Source organism: Larus michahellis, chromosome 8, assembly GCF_964199755.1.
Source record: "Larus michahellis chromosome 8, bLarMic1.1, whole genome shotgun sequence".
Taxonomy (NCBI): domain Eukaryota; kingdom Metazoa; phylum Chordata; class Aves; order Charadriiformes; family Laridae; genus Larus; species Larus michahellis.
In genome coordinates, this window is record NC_133903.1 from 3,194,938 (window position 1) to 3,211,999 (window position 17,062).

The 17,062-nt window shown below is 40.5% G+C and overlaps 1 protein-coding gene across 9 annotated transcripts in view; it reads right to left on the bottom strand.

Annotated features, from left to right (window-relative positions):
* Window positions 1–17,062, bottom strand: part of MAD1L1 (mitotic arrest deficient 1 like 1) — a 372,969-nt gene that overhangs the window by 316,273 nt on the left and 39,634 nt on the right. For all 9 annotated transcript variants that reach the window (XR_012588676.1, XR_012588677.1, XR_012588678.1 and 6 more), the window contains one exon: window positions 13,412–13,498. Coding sequence is in view for 6 of the 9 variants with exons in the window: in XM_074597442.1 (XP_074453543.1) it covers window positions 13,412–13,498 (87 nt within the window). In the remaining 3 variants the exon portion in view is untranslated. The remainder of the gene's footprint in view (window positions 1–13,411; window positions 13,499–17,062) is intronic.

Below are 17,062 nucleotides of genomic sequence, written 5' to 3' on the forward strand. Positions count from 1 at the left end.
CAGGTCACTGACTTGCTCAACATTACAGAAAAGTCCTGGGTCAGAACCAGAGCTGGAAACAAAATTGCTTCCAAAGGTCCACTGAGTTTTGAGTATTTCTGCAGCCCAGCCTTACACAGGTCTCACTTTCCATCCAGCCTCCCCATCCCGTTTACCTCAAGCAGCTTTAATGCTTTACAGAAGTGCTACGTTACAAGACCACAACCAGAAACACATGTCCTGGCACATTTAGGAAAAGCACAGGTAACATTTAGTGTACTTCAGAGAGGATCCGGTCCAGGCCAGGTGTAAATACGCAGCAGACATACATCACTCATACCATCACCCTCCCTCTAAGAAAAATGGTTTTACGAGTCCTGGTTTGTCTCTGCTGCAGGACTTCTGTTGGTCCCACCCAGCCTCCACAGGAGCCTCTCCTGACACAGAGGTGAGCATGTAGTGGTATAAATGGGAATATGCAAATGGCTTCTGTATTGATAACAATCAGCAAAATGTCATGGATTTTATGACGTCTCCAATTCTCTCTTTTAAATAGAAACAGAACAATGCAACGCCTTTTGTTTATTTTTTGGACAGGAGGCAATTCAGATGGTTGATTAGAAAGATTAGTTAATTTTTTTGAACCACAGAGAAGGAACTGCATTGGATACAGCCAGCCTTACTCTAATAATTACCTCTGCTACAATAAAGTTTGGTATTTGGAGACATGGCTAATAAAAGACCTCTTCTTTTGGGATTCAAATCCCCGAGTCCCTGAGCAGTACTCTAAACCGGGCGTGTTTCCAGAACGTGACTTAATATCTTGCAGCAGAGACAATGATGGTCTTTTACTCCTTTGAGGTAAAGTAACTAGAGAAGGAACTTAATTCTTCAAAAGTGCTGTGGAAAAAATTAATTAAAAACTAGTCTGGCTGATCAAACCTGGTAGCATCTACACTGAGTCCTTGGCTTGATTCAGTTCTTTAAGGACATGAGGAACTTCTTCAAAGTCTGTACACGTTAAGAAAAGATGCCACTCACTTTATTTTTAAAACCTCAAAACCAATGAAGTCTGAGGCTGTCTGACCAGGACGGCTGGGTTTGCAAGGAGAAGGACACTGTAACTTCTGTCAGCCTCAATGACAGCTACATTAGCCACGAGAGCTGCAGCTCCTCTTCCCTCTCTTGCTCAGTTCTCATTCAGGAATTAGACAACGGTCTCCAGAGGATGGGAAAAGAGAAACTACTAAAACTTCACCCAGCTTCACTCTCCTATATTCAGTTCAAGACCTTCAGCGTTAGTTCAGGGAAGAGGTGAAGTAACTACTTCAAGACAAAATTAAAAAATCCAAATTAAAGGCTTGCAAAAGCTGAGGAATTTCTGCCTTATACTTGGCAGGTACATTTGAAACAAGGTCCCTATTTCGTCATTCAGGAGTTTGCCACTGAGCCACAAATTTCCCAAGGGAGGTGGAATGAATTTCAAGTTTCCTCTGTCTTTAAGTATTAATGAATACTTCCTCTGTCAGTTCAAGAATGTCCCCGTGTCGCTGTTTAAACACAGAACCCCCACGTTCAAGTAGCAGCCTTGTCAGATGGCACAGCCTGGGTGCTCCTCTTCTCCACCGGGCAAAGCTCTCCCTGCAGTTCAGAACAAGCATGTTACGAAGTTCTTCTAAAAAAGGGCACGTTCTACAGACAGCAGACCTGCATTCTGGGGTTGAGGAGACGACTGGAATGCATTTGCTCTCTGCATAAAGGCATTTCTTTGGAGACATCTGCAATCCATGCAAATGAAACGTTTCCAACACGTCTTTGGCAATATAAAATGTAATTAGCTTAAAAACATCAAGTATTTTTAGGAACCACTTTGCCAAGTTATCTTACTGTTACTTGGTTTTTTTATAATCACAGTTCCTATTATCAGCATTTTTTTTCCTTTTTGAATGTAATCAGGAAAGAAAAAATTCTGACAAACACACTGTTAAAAGATACTACCTTACCCTCAAATCAGCGAGTTAGAGACTTACCACCCATGGCTGCGCACTACGCTACACATAATGACGCTGACTAACACAGCAGCAGATGCACTTCTATGAAAAAGGACAGAGTTTTTTGTTGTTTTTTTTTAAAAAAAAAAAAAGAAACAAGGCACATCATGCTGTCCTATGAAGTCCAAATGGTTACTCAAAATTGACAACAGATTTTGCCACGAACACCAACACGCCACTGGGTAGGCAGAGCTGGTCTCTCCCAGCATCAGCAGAGCCCACAGTACTCACAAGTACAAGAGGCAGAAATGCCGCGTCTCAAGAAACGTGCTTCATCCTAGAACACATTCGGACAAGCGAAGCAAAACTCATTCAACAGTCATTGTAATGGCAGGTTCAGACTTGCTGCTGCAGCTGAGTGCCCAGAGGAGATAAGTCAAACAATACGATAACATGATTTTATTGACAGTATAGAAAATAATATTTGGGGTTAATATAAAACTTGAAGTTCTAGCCCCTTAACTGCAAGCCTGACACACCAGTGCTAAGTCAGTGAAACATATTTATTGTGTTTATTTACTGGTATATGGCTCCAGCAAAAACATGACACACACAGTATATCTGCTTCCAAGCTCCTTCTGTACGGAGGAAGTTCATGCTACTAACTGTTACTCTTAAGTACCCAAGCTCTGGTCATGCAGCAGAACGATTCAGGCCGAGTCTCTGTCTCTCACAGATGCTAACAGCCCTTTCATCTCTTCTGTCTGATACCTTCCCCCGTTCCGCACGTGCCCACAACCTTCTCTCTCAAATTGTCTAATTGATTAATAAAGTTAAACTCAGAGCAATTGTTCTCAACCTGCATTTAGCTTGAAGGCTTTTGCTTCTATATCAGATCTGAGTATTGGCTGTGTGCCCAAACGCATGTCTGTCTTCTAATCCTATCAGTTGGGCTAATAAAAGGTATTACTTCTCCCTACAAACCCTGCTTTGCTGATTCTTCTGTGAATGATCAAAACGCACTCTGACTTCAACAAGCTCCGATTCTTACACCACTGCAAGATCTGGAGAATGAAAACCAAGCCATAAGACCCAGATGAGCGAGTTCACTCAATAAACTGGGAGTGGGACACAGCCAGACAACCTGTGTTGCAATTATTTCCTTGGTGGCACAGGATTCCGGTTCTCTCAACTGGAGGGGATGTGAGCAGCGCTGCTCCACACTCCCAGCTGCAAGGGAAAGGGCTACCAAGTGACTTCAGCCTTGCTCTCTAAGTAGATAAAGATGCATCAACATGAATAACACATTTGGTTTCCAAGAGTCAACCAATGCATTGCCTTGGGGACAATTTTTACCTCCAATGCAAGGTGCGAGAAGAAGGATTTTTTTCATTAGGTTAATTCACAGATAATGTGAGTCCCATTAAAAATAAAAAAAATAAAAAAAAAACCTCACAGCATTTTCTTAAAGCATACACTCTCTTTTATTAGGAGTAGATACCTTGGACTCCACGTACTGCAACTGCCATGGGCTAGATCTGATAATCCCATATTTGTACAGCCAGAAAGAGACACATTTTGGTTTATTTCCATAAATATTTCAAAAGCTTTTTCTGGCCAAGAAACAGAAAGCTTCTTCAGTAGTTACTTCACTCATAAGAATTTGATTTTTGTTGCTCGAATACAAGGAAAGCTAGGGGGTTTTGTTGTGGGTTGTTTGTTGGGATTTTTTGTGTGTGTTTTGGTTTTGGGGGTTTTTTTAACCGATTTCCATCTCTTAACAGCGAGAACGTATTTTAAAACTTATGAATATGTGAACATTGTTTTAAAAATTGAAAATATGTAAAAACAGTCCATACATAAAATATGACAGAAAGGAAATTACATTTTGCTAGAACAGTGTTCTGAACTCTTAACAGAGTACAATGCCTGAGCCTTCTGACCAAGCATCCAGCCCCCAAAGGGCCCCGGAATGTCAGATCCTACCAGTTTTCCCTCCTGTGGCTGCAGTAAAAAAAAATACCCAAAGTCATCGGCAACAAAATAACTGGACCAGTTGCCAATCACTCCTCCTGAACCCACCTCCAGCTCTCCCCACCACCTTTCCCGAGGAGTGACATGTTCCTGCGAAAGAACGACTGCACTGAGAAACTGTCAGAATTTCTTCTAAGCAACAGAGCACGGCTGCACTGATACTGCCAGAAAACACACCCACTCCTGTCCGAAAAGAGGGACAGAGAGAGGACTAGAAACAGGTTTCTCCTCCGTGATGCCCCTGCAAGAACTAAGCAATCAGTCTGACTTTGAGAATTTAAAAAAAAAAAAAAAAATCAGAAATTTGCTTCAACAAGAAATCTTGTAGACAAGGATGAAGAGAGGAAGAAACACTGTCAAGGCACAAACACACCCTCAGGATCTTTCCAAAATTTATCAGAAAACCTTCTATTATTAGCACAATTTCCTAAGAAGGCCTTGCCCTGTTTCCCTGGGCTTGTCTCCTCCAAAACAACTACTCCTCCCTCAACCAGGTGCCTCAAAAGCATCTGATGTTTCCCCGAAAGCTGCACCAAAGCTGTAGCGAAAAGCGACATCCCAGCTCTCCATGGGAAGGGTTTCTGAGACAGGCACATTCGCATCAACATATTCGGCAGCTTTTCCTTTCTTTCCTTTCACTTGCAACGTTTTTTAGCTAATTGGCTCTAGAATTTATAATCCCGGTGACAGCACCCCGGCTGTGCGAGACAGAAGAGGTGGAGGAGGAGGGGAGGGAAGGCAGAGCAGCTCCCAAGGCTGCCGGCACCATCTTCCGTTCCCAGCACGGTACTGCAGAGCGGCAGCTCCACGGCAGGATGCCATCACCATCCTCATCCTCCCATCGCCATCCCCGAAGTGCGGGGAATCTTACCCTTAGAAACATCACAAGGCATCTTCAGAGGTTTTCTGCAGACTCTAGAAAAAGCAGGAATCCAAATAGGAAGTGCAACTAAAACCCACTAAATTTGAAAAGGAGAAAATTAAGCAGTCGGGGGGGGGGGGGGAATGCAATTACAGCAGAAAAAAAAAAAAAACAAACTGTTTCACCATTAGCATTGCACAATAAGAAGGTTTGTCAGGCACCGGTTTAGCCTACACATGTTCACATCCGTCAGCATTTCCATGATAAATCCTAATTTTCGCCATTGTTGATCACATTGAACTAAAACTTGGTATGCAAGTTTTTAGCACAGATGCTCAAATAAATTATGCACATTAGTCATTTAACTTTCAGAGCAGCAAAAGAAAGCTGCTTTTTTTTGGGGGGGGTGGGGTGACTGCAATTTATGACAAGTTTTTCTGCCTCACACAGCTAAAAAAGACAAGGCAGCTTACTTTTTATTTTTCATTAAACTTCTCAAGCAGTATGTCTTTTGTATAAATGATAAAACTTTGACATTAGGGAAATATTTATAACTAAAAATGCCCCCCCTATATACAGCTATATATGTACAGTCCCATATGTACCATATATACAGCTATATATACACATACAGTATGTCCTCCATTTACTATTGCACCATAGGCTACACATTCACGTGTGCATACAAGCAGACGCAGAGAACATTAAAATGAAAATACATAATGAAAATACCAATAATAGCTGGCTGAAGAAGTCATGCAGCAGCGTTGACATGATTCCGCTGAGAAATTGTTAAACAAGCGATTAGCCAGAGTGCTGGACAAAGTTTACAAGCAGATACGATCAACTGACTGAGACATCCCAGCCAAGACAATCTATTTTTCAGACGTAACCCTACTCTGAGCAGTATTTGAACTGACACTACTTCACAGCAGTTACAAAATCCTACAGAATTCAGGTTTACCTTGGTAAAATGCCTGTGTGTATTCTGGCTGTCCCCACTCTCCCCTGAGCGCTGTACCCTAAAATACTTGAGAAAAAAATCACAGTCTTTAATACCCCTGTTATAATGGCAGAAATAGACAGAAATTCATTCTGCATTCTACCACCAGTCTCGCTCTGGCTTCTCATGACTGCTCAGGAAAGCTATAAGGCAGTTCTAGCATTACGAATTACGAGACAAAACAGTTATATACAACCTTGTTTGACTGTTGTAGACTTATAAAACACTTCAAAGGAACAGTTCAAGAACCATGGTCGGTGCTATATTTTTAAGATATTATATGAGAAGAAATAAACATGTATCGTGCTTTCGGGGGAGAAGGGAATAAAAACATCTTAACAGGTACGGATTTATAGGAATTAATGTATTTTATTTGCCTTAAAAATAATTAGGTGCAGACTAGACAGCATCTGTGGAGTAGAGGTGTTTGTTTTCATTCATGAGGTCTTTTGGATGCGTATATGAGAAGACGAGAAACTCAGGTCCCTGTATTGAGTGACTCAGCACACCCCGAGCAAACACAAAGCTTCTCCAGACACTAAGTCCAGACTTCTCAGGCCACATTCTTCTGCCTTATCCATGGGACCATCCCTCTGACTTCAAGACTGATTCAAAAGACATTACCCAACTGAAAGGCCCTCCTCTTTTCCAATTCATAAGATTTTTCAAGGCTTACTGCCACATTGCAGAGGCAATAAGAGACAAATCCCTACGCACTGGAAATCTTAAGTCACTACAATTCCCACAGCTCTATACAAAGCTTGGCAACAGGCTGAATTCAAGATTTTACATAATACTGTTTTCAAAGTAGAATATTTTTGTACTGCTGCCTACTGCGTAGCTGAGATTATAATTTTTCCCTCTGTATTCACATCACAAATTAATATGGATGTGGGGCATTCTTCCTTTGGCTCATCAGCCTCACGTAAATCATTAATTTCATCATGGCATCTCTTTGCTAAAAAGGAAAGAATACAAATACTGAAAATAGATAATAAGTTTTGACTTCAAACTACTTCAGTAATTCTAAATATTCATTCTAGTTCCCAAGAACTCTAGACCTGTGTTAACATACATCTGTTTCATCTGGAATTTTTAGGAATTTTAGTTTCACAGAAGTGAAAGATTTATAGTACAGATGTGAGCCATGTATAGAAGAAATGCCAGCCAGACTTCTCTTCCATAACTTTTACAATGCAGCTCCATGGTTGAAACATGGAGTGTGTGCTGTACAACACATCAGCAAGAACAGTCTATGTTTCCTATCAAATTAACCGATTATTTTTACACATTTTTCTGGTTAATAATACACACTGCTGCCTGGACACCCAAGGGAATGCTGAATCAGCATCTCCTGAGGAACACCAACAAATGAAAGCTATTGTTTATTCTAGCAATAAGACGACACATAAACATCAGGGATGCCAGTAGGAACAACAAGGGTCAGTCACAACCCTGGAACAAGAAAAATTTAACAGTGTTAAATAGCTTCTACAACTTTTTTTAATCATTAGCATCAGAGGCATTCCACAGATTCTCCTTGAATGTTCTCCAAGAAGCACAGTCAAATATAAGGTAAGAAACTAATGTTTTCACTGGTTTTGCACTATGCAGTTTACACAGAGCTCCAGGCAGAAGAGATGGTACAATTACAGCTGTGTCTGTCCCCTGGAGGCTGTTCTTTAGGCTTTTTCTATATATTTTCTTTTAAACAGAAAAAGAGACAAGTTCCATAAGCTTCAAAAACCAAAGTTGCCTGGTTTCCTATGGATTTCTCTCTCCAAAGGTGAATATTGACTCAAGTAGACTTCCGTTTTTCATACCAACAGCGTGAAAATGATACCAAGAGTACCACAGTACTAACAAATGCCACGGGCCTTGGGAGAACTTGGTATAGCAGAAATTATGGCCTGCGATATCCCTGTGGTATCAGAATAGTGCTCACTCACCGCCAGCCTCAAGGCTGAGGAAGCGGTGGCCAAGGAGGAATGATGTCCAAGAGCAGCCTTGCTGCTCATGTGACATTTAAGAGGGTCTTGCAGGGCTCTGATGTCTAATAGGGCACGACCTCCAGTTGCACCAACAGGATGTCTCTCATGGAGCTGGAAACCTGTTTTCCTTCAGCTCGCTGGAATTTATCATTTTGAAGACCTCTACCATCTGCCAAACGTGACAGAACACAACTAGCGAGTTCAAAAGTGTAGGGTAGGCACAATCTCATCTACATACACACACAAAGCACAGTAATAAGCCTCACTTCCTCAGGAAATCAGACTAAAAATGGCACAATCATGAAAAGCAAAGGTCTGGGCAAAATCCCATGTTTTTAGAATTGGAAGCCGAAGTCAATGTCTTGACTAAATTATTTTTTGCCTTCCCATTTTCCGATAGGGATTAACCATATGACAGAAAAAAATTGGAAAAGCTTTGTATCTACCAAATTAGAGTCATGAATAACCAGATGTTGCTCTAGAAGCTTACTAGCTGAATATGTTTATTTGGAGAGAGTAGCTTGGTCACTTAATGGGACACTATCAACTACCTACTGGTATAAAAATGCATGAAAGATCCATTTTGCAGAAAAGAAAAAGCAATACCTACTAGTCATTTCTTCGTAATATTACTCTATAAATGAATGCAGAACCTGACAGCAGTTAATATTGCCCTGAAGCGCTGTGAATAAACATTTGTCTGGTATTAGGTACACACACAGCTCCACATATAAATCAAGGCACAATGTGCCATATAGATGAATAAGAGCAAAATAAAAAAATCCTACCTTGTCCTATATTAGACATTAAGTGCTTCTTTTGATCACAAAATAACTCATAAAGCCTATCAAAAAGCTAGCACTTCTCTCTGTCAGATAAAAGACATTTCACTGTAATTAAACTTCTTTCCAACTTTCCAGAAGATTAGGGGAAGAAGTCTGACGGGCTCTATTTATATTTGTGACTGCCACTCCTTGGGACATCCAAGGAAAAGAGAAGATGGGCAATAGATTTACAACACACTTCTGAGCTAACAGCACTTAGAGATGGATGGTTTTGAGCTTATCATCACTCATTCATTGTTTTATTTATTTAAAAAAATCCGTGCTGCCAAACTCAAAAGCATTTTCTGTTCAGTTTGCAATCTACATTCCCCAACCTTCAATGGTTTAGTTTTTTATTTAATTTCTAAGTGGCAACACAGACAGCAGGTTGTTTGGGTAAATCAGCTTTACATGATTTATATGAATAAAGGTGGTAAACAACCATGTCTCATAACAGAACTCTCCGAGCACTTGGAGAAGGAAAACATTATTCTATATATCCCTTTTCACATATGAAACTATACGTCAAAACACATGGCTGCGTTTCTGACAGTAGGCGATGAGAATAAGCCATGAGCTCCAGGATCCCAACACCTGAACCAAAGATTTACTCCCCTTCTGGGTTTTTTTGTGTCCTTCATCCTTCTCAGTACTAACTTCAGCTGTGTGTTTCCTTGTATCTGACTTTCTACAAGATACCTCAATGGTCCACAGTCAATATTACACTTAGACAACAAGAGCAAAAGTATAAAAGAAATAATCACTTTAGGAGGGACAACAAATAACCAAAAAAATATATTTTCATAGCCTGCCTTTCAGAACTGAAGCAAAGACCAAACTGTAAGCAGTGGCAGAGGACAACACTGATAAGAAGGGAAGTTTTCCCCTACATTTCAAATTCTAGAATGCTTTGCCAGGATTGTTTTAAGAAATCTCTCCAGAGATATCAAATATGCAGATAGGGTGCTGGAAAAATAAGTATGCAGCTTTTCTCACTTAAAAAAAAAAAAAAAAACGTAGTGTAATGACTACATCATTTTTCTGTAAGACAAAAGCTTATAAACAGCTTGGCCGACTTAATGTATTCCAAGCTACAACTATCAACTCTTCCTGAAAAGGTACAGTTCAACATCCCACGCCTATAGAATTCACACTCTGGGGGAAAAATGCACATAAACTAATGATGGCTGCATGGTTAAACTGACCCACTAATAAAACACCTTTCCTTCATTACCTTTTCCTAAACAACGCAGGTACATTTCATGCTATCAAAGCGGCCCTAAGCAATCTTCTTTTGAGCCTTTAAACCTTTGGATTGTTCTCTTTGTTCTGCAGTTACAGGGCTCCACCATACTTCCTGCTGTTACTGCTGAAAGTATAATTTACTCTATTTACACAACTTGTAGCTACACACTCCATCACGTGCTATTAATGGCACTTTCAGCGACGTTACTCAGCGATCTGCAGTTGTGAAGAGAAGTGAGCGGCTGGTTATGTGTTCAGGGCAAGAGTGACCCTCTCCTCTGTCCCCGCGCCGGCACTGCAGAAAGGTTTTCCTCCCTAGCAAAAATAGCCAGCTCCAAGGAAGTCTATACAACTCAAACATGTAAATAATCACTGTTAAAAGAAATTGATTTAAACCCACTGTTCAGGAAATTCAGTCCTGTGGTTCTGTGTCTAAAACCATCCAATCTGAGTGCTACAGCAAATGTGATATGCATCATCATTTGATCTCTGGGAGGCCTTGAGACACCGGCAATTGCACAGGCTACACAAAACACAGACTGTGCTTCAGATCCCCGAGCCAGAAGCAGGGGGAATATCAACGCAAAGGATGATTTGTAGTGATGGGGCCTTTTTGTGGTGCGATGACCTCTATTGCCTTTTTAGTAACAGAAATGCTGGTTCTAAAAAAAAAAATAAATAAATAAGTATATATATACACACACAGTAATAAATGGAAAGCAGTTCAAGAATGGGAGAATGAGACAAAAATAAATGTAGTCTGTTTAGTGAAACCATATGCTATTTGGAAAACCTTGTTACCACTGTGTTTGTATACCATAACTCTCCATTCTAGATCATCTAAGGGACACTGAGAAGCAGTTGAACTAGATCTGTCTCCAGTTTTTACAGAAATGGATGGGACCTTACACAGCGAATTGTTCCCCTGTGGTACCTTTTCCATGCCTGGTTTGTTTTCTGAAGTCAAGTCCTGCTCATATTCCGCTACATTAGCGATTAACTCCTGCTTCGCTACCAAGCATCTCCTCTTATCAAAAAGAAACTGGGGACTATTTGTCAGGTTGTGAGACAAATAGTAGCTGGCAAGTGTCTATCACAGGCGCTAAACAATGCGGGAAAGGTACCATCACTGGGAATAAAAAACAGTAAGATGACTGCAGCGTAAAGATTGAGAGAAAGAATAACCAGCTTGCAAAAAACCCTTCCAGGCACTCTTCTGCCTGTGTTTAACAGCTCAGTGACAACCAAACGTACATTCACAGCACAAAGGCTCAATATCAGCCGTTTACGGAAGAGCGTCATATCACCATCTCTAACACCACACTCCTACTAAACTGAATTTTGCACTGTAGCAACAGGTAAGCCAGGGCTACCTGTGATTCTCCACTTCATTGCCAAAAAATAAGTTCAAATGCCGACTTCTGATGATGTTTTGCTTAAGCCTAATTAATTTTAATGTAGAAAATTAATCAAAGCGAGGCAAAAATTCTTTCGTTTTTCTACTGCACGTTGCTCTATACACACAGAGCCACCAACTCTAGAAACCAAACACAGCACTATCAGTACTGAAGACATTTCAACTAAAAGCAAAAGAACTGGTAGCTGGAAAAAAAAAAAACCACAACAGAAAGCTGAATAAGTGCTGGGCTCAATCACTAGAGGGAGTCATGATCACATATTAAGTTACTGTAATGCACAGACCACTCTGAACACAATTATGAAACAAATAAAAGCGAAGACCATCAGCTAAATCTGGATGTCATTCAGGGAAAAGAGAAAATTAGATTTGCTTCCTTAACAAGGTTTTATTTCAAAAGACTCAAGACCTTCTCCTGGGAACTTTCAAATCATCTGTAATGAAAGGTTTTTAAAAATGTATCTTATTGCTGCATTTTAAGACAGAATAAGGTATGTGACAGAAGAAAGCCAAAATTATCAGTTTTGGAAATGACACACAGCATTGCATCAAGAAAATGTTAGAATTTTAATTTAAGCAGCTTTACAGCCCATTTCACTTGAAATCAAAGAGTAATCTTAATCATGTTTTTACTTTTAAACTAAATTGGCACAATTACATCCAGCATGAATAGGCACTACCAAAAGGCTGCTTTTTCAATAGATGATTCCCCCTGGCCAGTAATAAATTTAGAAAAGCATTTCTCTGACAGGCTGAGAGAAGCAGCCTGGAAAAAAAAAAAAAAAAAATCAATAACTCAAACATTACCATCGTTCTTTTATTTGATCATTTGATCAATTGTGGGTTTGAGGGTTTGCTTGCTTTATTTTTAATATATGAAATGTCTTCTTTATATTGATGATATTCCAGCCCTCCCGCCTTTTAAACTTCCTAGCAAAACCCACAAAACCATTTGGCCGGCTGCACTCATGGGAATTTACACTTGGCTAACAATTTTACAACTGACTAAACAGTTTCATTAACAGCAGCAGCCCACACAAAGCTTTTAACACCCAGCTTGAATCCTGCCCATCACCACTAAGGCGGGGCCCAGAACACGATCATCTCTTGAACCAAAATCTCCCACGTATCTCAGGAGACACGTTAGCAAATGCAGCCCAAGACAAACAGAGTGCTTGTCCAGTGCTCAATTACACAGTATTTGACTGCTGTACAGTCAACGTCTTTACACCACAGGTTGAAATTCTCCACACTTCTCTTGCTTTGAGAAGTCAGCTAACACCTTGGCAATGCAAACAGTCCGAGAGCCTTTTTGAAAGACAGAAGTACTGTTTTTTAACAAGAATAGACACGGGTTCCTAATGTGAGGAAAGAAAACAGTGTGAGAATCAAGAATATGTGCACCGAGGATGAGAAGTGCTTTCCGGCATGCCATGGAAGCATGTTAAGAAATGCTATGTGTAACCAATGCAGTCTGGAAAGTTAAGCCCTGGCAGAGAAATTCGTTTCCCCTATTAGATATTCACTCCCACATCAGGACAAAGGCTTAAACACCCTCTAGTTTCAAATACATATCTGGCTCTACACACAGACTGCTCCTCACAATGAGTAGCAGTACTTTTCCACCAAAACTGCAAACATACTTTTCCACCACCATCTATATAAACTGGTCCTCTAAGTAGTCAAATCACAGCTCTCAGGACTCTTACTCCCTTCCCATACCCAGATGACTACTTTGCGCATTTTACTATGGCATTCCCTTTCCAGATGAGACGGTCTGGGAAAGCAGCTTACTTCCCCTTGCAAACACTTTAGCTCATAAAATAGAGCTGGATAAACTCTTCATCGCATCCTCCCACAGTTCTTCATCTTTTTCTTCCTGCAAGGATTTAAGTAAGCAAAAAAACTCTTCATCAACGTGGGAAACACACAGATAGCATAGAAGGCTCCATGGAGCATCAGGGAAATCTAAAAAGCCATCCTCTCAGGCTGCAGTCTGTCTTCTTTACATATGCTTTAATATAGCGGTGGATGCTGGTAGCAAGACACTATTAGTATCACTTACCTGTTCATGACGGTAGAGTTCTGCTCTTTCAGCACAATCTCTCTTTGCTGCAGGGCCACAATTTGCCTGGAGAGATCATCCGGTGTCCTACACAATTAAAACAAAACAGAAACTTTTAACCAGTCATTGGCTGAAAAACTATATTCTGTATATAACCATAAAATGGTCTCACCAAAGGCAGAGAAGGCAATTTCACCAGGCCAAAGTTGCTGCAGTCCCTTAGAACAACACAGGGTTGCATCCTGTCCAGCTCACATAAAAGCCTGTTTTATTAAAGCCATGGCAGGATGCTCTAATCACCACCCAAGTCACAGCATCTCGCCACTGTTGGCTTCAACCCACAAACTAACTCTAAAGCCATGCAGTCAGCAAGACCAAATTCTTCAAAGCAAGCAGCCTGCATAAACATTCATACCAGATGAACAGGCACTTTATCACTTCAACACATAAACGTTTTTGTTTTTTTAAAAGACATAAGAATAGGTGTTCGCAGTCTCCTCCCCATCCTAGTGCTCAGCGGGAATACACAGGGGTGAGCACACGCAGCGGTACTCTAATTGCTACTCAACTACAGAGCCTCAGCGGAGCATGGTCACAGGATTATTACTAAGAGGGCAAGAAAAGGAAGAAGTAAATATACATATAAACTGTACAATTCAATAGCTTTTGGCTACTGCTGAACACTCGCTGATAGTGTAGAGGTTCACCTACAACATAGGTGACTCAAAGCAGCACTCCCACACAATTACCAGCGTGCTGACTTCAGAGTCCTTCATACAAGCAGTGACTCCAGAGCCGCGTGGGGAAAAAATAATCCATCAGCTCTAGATAACACTTCAGATACCACTCTGATAACCTTTTCTTGTCAGAGACTAAAGATTTCTACAGATCCGCTAGCAACAGCTCTGCAGTTGCCAGGAATAGGTTTATTTTTCCATCAAATGCAATGACGAATTCTTAAAGCTAGTGGAATGGGATCAAGATACCTCTAGCCTGGCAGTCCCAGAAACCACTGTCCTACATCAACAGTCTCTGCAGGAGATAACTGTTCTTTTCAGAGACCTCTCTTTAAATCACAAGTGTAAGAGATTCAACTCTAAATGAGGCAGCTTATGAAAAAATACAGAAAGATTTTTCTCTTGAGCCACCAGAAAGGGTTTCCCATCACAAAAGAGAAGCATATCTCACTTCTCAAAGGAAAGGAAGCAGCAAAGGGCATCACAGTATGTACTGGGTGCATCCTTTGGCTACAGCAAGCTGCATCGCCCCTAAAGGGGAAGAGCGACCCAATCCTTGAAAGGGCCTTTCATAGGGAGCAAGTGGGAAGGTAATTTTGGAGAAGTGAAATCTGTAGAAAAGCATTCTGTCGTGTCCTCCAAGATGCAAGTCAAGGCTTTGCTGTTGCTGGCAGATGAAATTAAGCCCGCTCAGATTTTACATTATTCAAATACAGCCCTGGAATGAGGCTTCTGCCACTCCAAAAACCGAATCCGTAGGAGATATGCCCCTACCTTGACCATCGGGATTCTGACTGAATCTGGGCTTCTAAAGAAGCCATTTCTCTGATGATACCACTTTTCAGCCAACTGTTCGCATACAGATAAGGCATCACTTTTTCCTCTTTAATCATCTGTCACTTCCAGCCAAGTGGAAATCAGTTAAACACCGAGCTGACGCAGATAGTCTGGATTCAGTTCTGGCAATCCCAGTTCAAAGGCTCCTGCTTTTTGCTTCTAGAATTGCACACATGTAGCCTTCCTCAGCAGTAAATTTTGAAGGCTCTAATAGCACTTGTGTTACCTGCAAGTCTTAACAGTCAATATACAATAAAACAGATGGACGTGCCCTTCCTCAGACAATGCAGACACGTATTGCAGCAGTCAAAGAAATCTGTCAGAACAGGATGAAAGACTATCCTTCAAAGACATCACGCTCAATGGCCAAGGAAACTATGAGAACACCAGGCTGGAGATGGTTTGATTAAAATATCTAAAATTCAAATTCTGCTAGCAGAGACAAGTCAATTTTAAGCCAACATACACCTGCATTTTCAAATGTGTTGCAGCACTAGATAACACACTTCAAACTCCTGTAACTGAGCCTGAAGGGATTCTTAATTTAAGCAGTTCCCCATCTCTTGACTGAGGGATCCTTAATGGCTGGGCATCAGAGCAACACTGGAAAACTAATTCAACCCGATCTGGTGCAAGTCACATCCTCACATACGGCAGGAATGAGGGGAAAAAAAACCACTGGTTTCTTGGAATCTCAGCTCCAAAGAGCTCAAATCTAACACTGCTCTAACTTTGGCTTACAAGTTGGAGGACTCAGATTCTTTCTATTGGTGTATAAATGGAGAACTAAATGCTAACATATGCCAGAAAATGGAAGAAAGTTGGTTTCGTGTATGGTCCACAATGTCTGCACAAGAGAAAAAAAAAAAAAAAAAAAAACAGCAAAAAACCTACAAAAGAAGTCTATAAAGTTACAATCTGATTTCAACGTGGGTTCATTAGATTCTGTCTGCAGGAAGTGGACCTCTGACTCAGATTTTATTTTTTTCCATGAATTAAGGAAGTAGATCTTCACTTTCCACAGTAGTTCCTAACTAGAAAAGTCTATAGATAAGGTAAGGATAAAGGCAACTTTGTATTAGTGCTGATGAGAAGGAAAAAAAAAAAATTAAAAAATTACAAATTATGTTTCCCTTTCCACTTCACCATCTTTCACCTACTAGAGCCACCAGAAGCTAAAAAACAGAGAACACGAGATAGAAATGGACAGGGTATGCTTAGTCTGTTTGGCAAAAAGAAGCCATTAGCAGACACACCAATTTCAACATGGACAATCTTTGTAAAATTTAATGCCAAGTCAACAAGGCTCTGAAAAATGCCGTTTCAAGCCTCTCGTAATTCAACGAAATATAGCAGATTTGTCACAAGGATAGTTAGTATCAGGCATTTCTCTCGCCATGCTGAGCACCAGCCCCCAACACCAGTGTTTGGTCCCTGCATCAATGAAATAATTGCACAGATTTTTTTTAAAATGGGCAAAAAAAAAAGTATATTTGCCTTGATTTTTTTTATCGTTTTCTCAGAAATTCATACCATAATATATTAGGACTGAGACAGAGAACTGAAATTAATCCAGTAGTAAAATGAGACAGGATTATAAAAGCTACAGGTTTCTAGCAATGATAGCTACTGATAGATTTCCAATAAAAAACAATCACCCTCATCTGTTCGGCAATTCAAATTAACAATCAGCTTCCAATCTCAGTTTCAGCAATTGGCAGCTTTAGGTTTATACTTATTTCTGGTGGATGTTTTATTGGCATTACATGGAGTGTCCAAGTGGAGTGGCATAGATGTATAACAGAAAATAAAGTCAATGAGCATTAATCCTCTTCTAAAGAAGAGTTCGCTTTCTGTAAAACTAAATGTCAGGTGATCAGAGCAAAGACACCCCTTGCATGGACTCTGCCATCAAGTACCTTTATTGAGAGGTTTCAAAGCTTGTTTCTGAGGTCTACATCCTATCCTGATCACACACAATTTGACAAAAGCCAAATTTACACAGTTCCAAGTAGAAGGATGACACTGCATGCACAGTGAAATTAAATCAGATGAGCTTTCAATTTGAAGCGAATTG